Genomic DNA, 8,088 nt, shown 5'->3' on the forward strand with positions numbered 1-8,088 from the left:
AGCTTGCAGAATCTTTTCTTTTGTCTTGACTTTGGACAGGTTCATCACAATGTGTCTTGGAGAAGCTCGGTTAGAGTTGAGGCGACCTGGGGTCCAATAGCCCTCTGAAAGCAGTGTGTCAGAATCTTTGGTGATATTTGGGAAATTTTCTTTTATAATGTGCTCTAGTATGGCTTCCATTCCTCTGAGGCATTCTTCTTCCCCTTCTGGAATTCCTATAACTCGTATGTTGGAACGCTTCATAAAGTCCCATAATTCTGACAGTGAACATTCTGCTTTCTCTCTCTTCTTTTCTGCCTTTTTTACTATCTGAGTTATCTCAAAAACTTTGTCTTCTACCTCTGAAATTCTTTCTTCTGCATGGTCTAACGTGTTGCTGATACTTTCCATTGCATCTTTAAGTTCCCTAATTGACTGTTTCAGTTCCTTCAGGTCTGCTATATCCTTTTTGTATTCTTCATATCGTTCATCTCTTATTTGATTCTGTTTTTGGATTTCCTTTTGGTTGTTTTCCACTTTATTAGCAGTTTCCTTCATTGTTTCCACCATTTCTTTCATTGTTTTCAACATGTGTATTCTAAATTCCCTTTCTGTCATTCCTAACATTTCTGTATAGGTGGAATCCTCTGCAGTAGCTACCTCATGGTCCCTTGGCGGGGTTGTTCTGGACTGGTTCTTCATGTTGCCTGGAGTTTTCTGCTGATTCTTCCTCATGGGTGATTTCTTTTATCTGTTTCCTTGCCCTAATTTTCCTTTCACTTCCTCTTGCTCTTTAAGTTCTCGTGCCTGTGGACCACAAAAAAGGTGAATTAATGTCTTTTGCAACAATCTGATGGAGCTGGAAACTATTCTCCTAAGTGAAGAATCTTCCTCATTCTCGTCAAACGCCGGGAGCTTGTGGGAGTGGTTCCCGCCCATATTCCGCCCTGGGCTCGGGTCAAAAATTCAAATTTCTTATGTCTTTGAAAATTAAATATCATCAGGCTAAAATCAGACTTCTAGGACTTTAATTAGAAAGTTAACCTATGCATGACTATTGCTAACCTAACTTCAAACAGAACAGAAATCAGTTACATGGACCTGGGCTGATTTTTTTTGGTTTTTTATTTGAAACATTGGTGATTCTTTCTGTGTTCTGTTTTCCAGAAGTCTAGGGTGCCATTTTCTGTCTCTTGAGCTATTTGTAACTTTTAGCAATGTATGTGCTTAAAGGCAGAATTTAAAACATTTACTTTTTTTTTTCTCTCTCCTTGATTTCTCCAAAGTTTGAAAGTCATTTGAAGTGTTCTTAATACAGTTACTTGCATAAGTTCAATTAGAATCTACTTTCTTCTACAGGACATGATGAAAGCACTGGTTATTTTACCAAGGCTTTGACTGTAATAGCATTTTCAAAGATGTCCAGACTGCATTAAGGAATTAAGGTTGACTTTATACCTTCAGAAAAATTGGCCAGATACCCATCAATAATGTTTTCTGATATGTGGTAACTAACAAAGTTTGCTTTCTAACAGGTCCAGAAACCTTAATTTGCTTGGGGACCTAAAGAAAAGAGGAATTTACCCAATGAATACAGGTATCTAATGGCACGGAAGAAACCTGGACTCATGGAAGGCTTTCAAGGCTAACCTGAGATTCCTTATAAAAGATTCCAGCAAAGCCAATTTTAAAGAAAAGAAAGGCCTAATTGGCTAACAATTATTCTTGCTTCACTGTATGCAAATAATCAGACCCAGTATACTGAAGGTACAGTTTATTTTAACAATTGAATTAGTTCTGCTATAATTTATTTTTAATAAAATGAAAAATTAGAGAGAGAAAAATAGTTCAAAAGAAAAAGTTATATCCCACCTATATTAGATTCCAGCCTTTTTTGCAATGCCAGCTCATAAATGAAACATAACCATTTAACTAAACTGATCTGTTAAATGGAGGAACTAAAAGACTGGCCAAAGAGTATAGAATCATATACAGTAATTATATTTACTCTGAAGCCTTACGACTCACAAAAGTCACTTGTTGGCTACACTGGAAAAATTTGTACATTATTAAACATCATCTACTGTGTCTATATAAATACCTCAGAAAAAAACTGGAACCTGAATGAGAATTTCCCAATAAATGATGTGACTGTAGCATGGCCTCCTAAGTGGCCCCACACCCAACAGATGTTCAGAAATATTCACTTAAATTATCCAGAACTTTGAATCGGTTCCATAGAGGTATTATCTTAAAAACTGCTAAGTCTGTAGACAAGAATACTAATGTTTTCACTGTCTGAACCTTAGCCTTTAAATCCAGAACTTGCAGATATAATAAGTGACTGCTAAATGGTTCCATTCTCCTACGCTGAACCCAACCTTAACTTCATCCCTGTTGGTGTAAGGGAGCCAGAAATCCACAAATGTATGCAAAGTAGCTGAGGTCATGCAGAAGCCTCAGAAAAAAACCTGAAAATTTCTGTGAAAGACTGTGTGAAACAGACTGGCCAAACCATTGTATAACGTTAATAAGAAAGAAGAGAACAAACCAATTAAATAAAAAATCAAACAACCAAAAGCCTTCAAGAGGCTAAAGAAAAAAACTGGAGGCAGGCCCTGGGCTAGGCCTCCCTGACATAGCCAAGCCTTTTGAACTGTATGTATCAGAAAGAAATAGAACAGCTGGGGGAGTGCTCCTCCAGATTATAGCATCCTGGGCAAGACTGGTTGTTTATCTCTCTCAGCAATTTTATGGGGTCTCAAAAAAATGTCCCCCATCCCTGATAATACTTGCAGCCACTGCCATGCTGGTACAAGAGGCTGATAATTGACTTTGGGACGAAACTTAAAGAATCTGGATACCGGGCGGCACCTGTGGCTCAGTCAGTAAGGTGCCGGCCCCATATACCGAGGGTGGCGGGTTCAAACCCGGCCCCGGCCAAACTGCAACCAAAAAATAGCCGGGCATTGTGGCGGGTGCCTGTAGTCCCAGCTACTCGGGAGACTGAGGCAAGAGAATCGCTTAAGCCCAGGAGTTGGAGGTTGCTGTGAGCTGTGTGAGGCCACGGCACTCTACCGAGGGCCATAAAGTGAGACTCTGTCGCTACAAAAAAAAAAAAAAAAAAAGAATCTGGATACCGTACACAGTGGTCACTCTTATGAACACCCAGGGGCAATATTGGTTGAGCAACTCATGCCTCACTGAATATCAAAGCTTTCTCTGTAAAAATCTGAGATTGATTATAGAGATTGCATGCATGAGGCCATGCACTTAGAACAGAGGCAAAAGAAAATTAAGAGACTTCTGGGGAGATACTTTTACATTCCCCTGTTGGCCACTATTGCCAAGAAAGTCAGCCAGCATGTGTGATATGCAACCAACAGAAAGCTAGAAAGGGACCATCCCCACCGCCTGACATTCAGTCCTACAGGAAGCCCCTTTTTAAAGACATGCAAATGGACTATACTGAACTGTCCAGGAAACTGGTGCTTAGTAGTTCTGGTCTGCACAGTACTTAGAATGGATAAAAGCCTTCCCCATCAAAATAAAAAAGGTTCCTGAAGTAGTAAAAGTATTGCCCAGAGAAATCATCCCATGGTTTAAGTTGCCACTCTGGTTTAAAATTGACAATAGACTAGCCTTTATAACAAAAATAGTATAAATAATAACTACAGCTTGGGCGACGCCTGTGGCTCAGTGAGTAGGGCACCAGCACCATATACCGAGGATGGCAGGTTTGAACCTGGCCCCAGCCAAACTGCAACAAAAAAATAGCCAGGCGTTGTGGGAGCACCTGTATTCACAGCTACTCGAGAGGCTGAGGCAAGAGAATCACCTGAGCCCAAGAGCTGGAGGTTTCTATAAGCTGTGATGCCATGGCACTCTACCGAGGGCAACAAAGTGAGATTCTGTCTCTAAAAAAATAAATAATAATAATAATAACTACAGCTTTAAATATCACCTAAAACCTATATATGACATATAGACCTTGAAGCTCAGACAGAATTGAGTGCATAAACAAAGCCATCGGAGCAGGAATTAATGAACTCTGCCAGGAAGCAAAGCTTAATGAAATACAGGCCTTGCTGCTGGTCTTAGTCAAACAGGCCTCCGTCAAACCTCTGCAATTTAGCAGAAACTCCTAGAAGAACTGGGAGATACTGAATTGAACAGGCAGTTAGAAACTCTAGGAAGAGTAGCAAGAAAGATCTCCACTTGTGTAATTAACCATGTCCTATTTAGTCTTTTGTGTCTGTACATCCTTCTCTCTGGAGAATCAAGGGAATCAAGTCTAAGTCAATAATCAAAACCCAGGCGGTGCCTGTGGCTCAAAGGGGTAGGACGCTGGCCCCATATGCCATATGCCAGAGGTGGCAGGTTCAAACCCAGCCCGGCCAAAAACTGCAAAAAAAAAAAAAAAAAAAAAGGGGAGTTCTCATGTGGTGAGGGAGAGGACGGATGGTGTCAAGGCTGGGTGGTGGTTACATGAGCCTGTACACATGCACTTCCAAACAAATGAGTGCACATAAACACCAGGGAAGATCAAGTAAATCCCGTAGATTGTCCCAGTTCCACTTGTTTAAAAGTTGTACTACAGCTAGGGAAAATGTTAAATTGGGAGGACACACAGCCAAAGCCCTGACACCTAGAGGCGTCCTTATCCTGGAGGTGGATGGGATCTTGTGGAGCTGGTAGAGCTCTCCCTACACTTGGCCCCTGGCCTCTGCACATGCACCTGTAACACTCAGGGGAATGATCAGGAGAGGAGGGCAGAGTGGAGGCTGGAGTGCTCACATTTCCCTTCCCCATGCACACTGCACTTACTCCGCAACTAGCTTACCACAGAAATAGACTCAATGCAGCAAAGAAATGACTGGACCACAAGGTCTCCTTGTCCCCTGGTAGGAAAGCTATGATGCTGAAGGGAGCTATGATGGCCAATTGGCCATAACTGGCAAACACAATTTTTTAGAACCCAAATAGTGGAAACATTAAGAGAATACATTAAATGTATTTGAAACAATTTCTGAACAAAATTAACCATTCCTCAGAGGACTGAAGCCACCTGTGATGCCAATTCATTTTTGTCATTGTTATTGTTTCTGGATGCTAATTTACTACCATAATTCTGCTTTGCAATTGTTCTTATAATTTTTTTTTTTTTTTTTGAGACAGAGTCTCACTATGTCACCCTCAGGAGAGGGCTATGGCATCACAGCTCACAGCAACCTCCAACTCTTGGGCTTAAGCAATTCTCTTGCCTAAGCCTCCCAAGTACCTGAGACTACAGGTGCCTGCCACAATGCCTGGCTATTTTTTCTTGTTGTTGCAGTTGTTTAGCTGGCCTGGGCAGGGTTTGAACCCTCCACCTTCAGTGCATGTGACTGGCGCTGTAACTACTGTGCTACGGGCACCAAGCCTGTTCTTATAATCTTAAATGTTTGGTGGGTGTGGTGTCTCACGTCTGCAATCTTAGCACTTTAGGAGGCTGAGGTAAGAGGATTTAACTTAAGGCCAGGAGTTCAAAATAAGCCTGGAAACACATAGTAAGACCCCATCTCTAAAAAATATATATTTTAATTAACCAAGTGTAGTGTTGTGTGCCTGTAGTCCTAGCTACTAGGAAGGTTGAATTGGAAGGATCACGTGAGCCCACAAGTTTGAGCCCTCCAGAATTATGATCACAACCCACACTCTAGCCTAGGTGAGAAAACAAGACATTGTCTATTAAAAACTAATTATTAATTATATAATAATCTTTTTTGCAGTTTTTGGCCAGGGCTGGGTTTGAACCAGCCACCTCCAGCATATGGGCCGGTGCCCTACTCTGTTGAGCCACAGGTGCCACCCTAATAATCTTAAACATTAAGTTTTCATACTTTTGTGAGAAATCACACCTTTTCTTCCTATTTGATTCTTCCTAAAAAGTTCTAAAGTTAGTAGAGAGGCACTGTGTTCATACATGTTTACTTCATTTGTGTTAATGAATTCATTATTATAGTAACTTACTGAATCGCAACAACCTTGTCAAGCTACGTTGTTTGTACTTTCTGAGCCCACCCCTGCACCTCAGACTATGTTTACCTTTCTAAGCCTACCCCTACACCTCAGAATACATTTACAGGCCCCTGTTGGGCAGCGCCTGTTGCTCAGTGGGTAGGGTGCAGGCTCTATATACTGAGGGTGGTGGGTTCAAACCTGGCCCCAGCTAAACTGCAAAAAAAAAAAAAAACAGCCAGGCGTTGTGGCGGTCACCTGTTGTCCCAGCTACTCGAGAGGCTGAGGCAAGAGAACTACCTAAGCCCAGGAGTTGGAGGTTGCTGTGCACTGTGACACCACAGCACTCTACCAAGGCCGACAAATTGAGAGTCTCTTAAAAAAAAAAAAAACCCTGTCCCAGGATTATGGAGACTGAAAATATTCTAAGACAGATTTGAAGCTCCAAATGGCTTGATTCTACCTTTCTTTTAAACTTTTTTTTTTTTTTTTTGAGACAGAGTCTCACTATGTCACCTGGGGTAGAATGCCTTAGTGTCATAGCTCACAGCAACCTCAAAATCTTGGGCTTAAGAGATTCTCTTGCCTCAGCCTCCCAAGTAGCTGGGACTACAGATGCCCACCACCATGCCTGGCTATTTTGTTGCAGTTGTCATCGTTGTTTAGCTGGCCTGGGACGGATTCCAACCAGACACGCTCAGTGTATGTGGCTGGCACCATAACCACTGAGCTACAGGTGCCGAGCCCAGATTCTTTTTTTTTTTTTTTTTTGTAGAGACAGAGTCTCACTTTATCACCCTTGGTACAGGGGCTTGGCATCACACTGCTCACAGCAACCTCCAACTCCTGGCCTTAGGCAGTTCTCTTTCTTCAGCCTCCTGAGTAGCTGGGACTACAGGCACCCACCACAATGCCCAGCTATTTTTGGTTGCAGTTTGGCCAGATCCCGGTTCCAACCCACCAACCTCAGCATATGGGGCCGGTGCCCTACTCACTGAACCACAGGTGCCACCCCCACCCCCCAAGCCAATTCTTATTAATAGACTGCCTCATCCGTTTTTTTTTTTTTGGTGGTTTTTGGCCGGGGCTGGGTTTGAACCCGTCACCTCCGGCATATGGGACTGGCGCCCTACTCCTTGAGCCACAGGCGCCACCCTGCCTCATCCGTTTCTGCGAGAATCTATTCTGCTGAACAGCAGCAACTTTATAAATTTCTACTGACATATCCCTCCCCTTTTCATATCCTTCATTTGGTTTTTCTTAAAAATAAAAGGAAAAATAATTTAAAAACGCTTCACCCTTTTTTTTTTTTCTGGATAGGTAGGAAATAACCATGTGGTACAAGAGATTGAAATGAAAAGGTGAACTTGGAGTTGGACGGGTGCGGAGACGCTTCTGAGAGGACACCACGATGGCTGCCCAGGGAGAGCCCGGAGTCCAGTTCAAGCTCGTATTGGTTGGTGATGGTGGGACTGGGAAAACTTCGTTTGTGAAATGCCACTTGACCGGTGAATTTGAGAAGTATGTAGCCACCTTAGGCGTTGAGGTCCATCCCCTTGTGTTCCACACCAACAGAGGACCCATGAAGTTCAACGTATGGGATACAGCTGGCCGGGAGAAATTTGGTGGACTCAGAGATGGCTATTACATCCAAGCCCAGGGTGCCATTATAATGTTTGATGTAACATCACCAGTGACTTACAAGAACGTGCCTAATTGGCATAGAGATCTGGTATGAGTATGTGAAAACATCCCTATGGTGTTGTGTGGAAACGAAGTGAATATTAAGGACGGGGAAGTTAAGGTAAAATCTATTGTCTTTCCCCGAAAGAAGAATCTTCAGTACCACGGCATTTCTGCCAAAAGTAGCTACAACTTTTTTTTTTTTTGTAGTTTTTGGCCAGGGCTGGATTTGAACCCGCCACCTCTGGCATATGGGGCTGGCGCCTACTCCTCTGAGCCACAGGCGGCGCCCCAAAAGTAGCTACAACTTTGAAAAAAGCCTTTCCTCGGGCTTGCTAGAAAGCTCACTGGAGACCCTAACTCGGAGTGTGTGGCCAGGCCTGCTCTTGCCCCGCCAGAGGTGGTCACGGACCCAGCTGCGGCAGC

At 42.9% G+C, this 8,088-nt stretch overlaps 1 protein-coding gene across 1 annotated transcript; it reads left to right on the forward strand.

The window, feature by feature from the left end:
- Window positions 1–7,388: 7,388 nt before the first annotated feature.
- Window positions 7,389–7,847, forward strand: LOC128572289 (GTP-binding nuclear protein Ran-like). The gene has a single exon (XM_053572117.1). The coding sequence runs from the start codon at window positions 7,391–7,393 to the stop codon at window positions 7,715–7,717; it is 327 nt and encodes a 108-aa protein (XP_053428092.1). The 5' UTR covers window positions 7,389–7,390; the 3' UTR covers window positions 7,718–7,847.
- Window positions 7,848–8,088: the final 241 nt, after the last annotated feature.

The sequence above is a fragment of the Nycticebus coucang genome, chromosome 20 (genome assembly GCF_027406575.1).
Source record: "Nycticebus coucang isolate mNycCou1 chromosome 20, mNycCou1.pri, whole genome shotgun sequence".
NCBI lineage: Eukaryota > Metazoa > Chordata > Mammalia > Primates > Lorisidae > Nycticebus > Nycticebus coucang.

What these genes read in the sequence shown, in the direction of transcription:
- LOC128572289 (XM_053572117.1), top strand. Translation starts at nt 7,391, where the DNA reads ATGGCTGCCCAGGGAGAGCCCGGAGTCCAGTTCAAGCTCGTATTGGTT.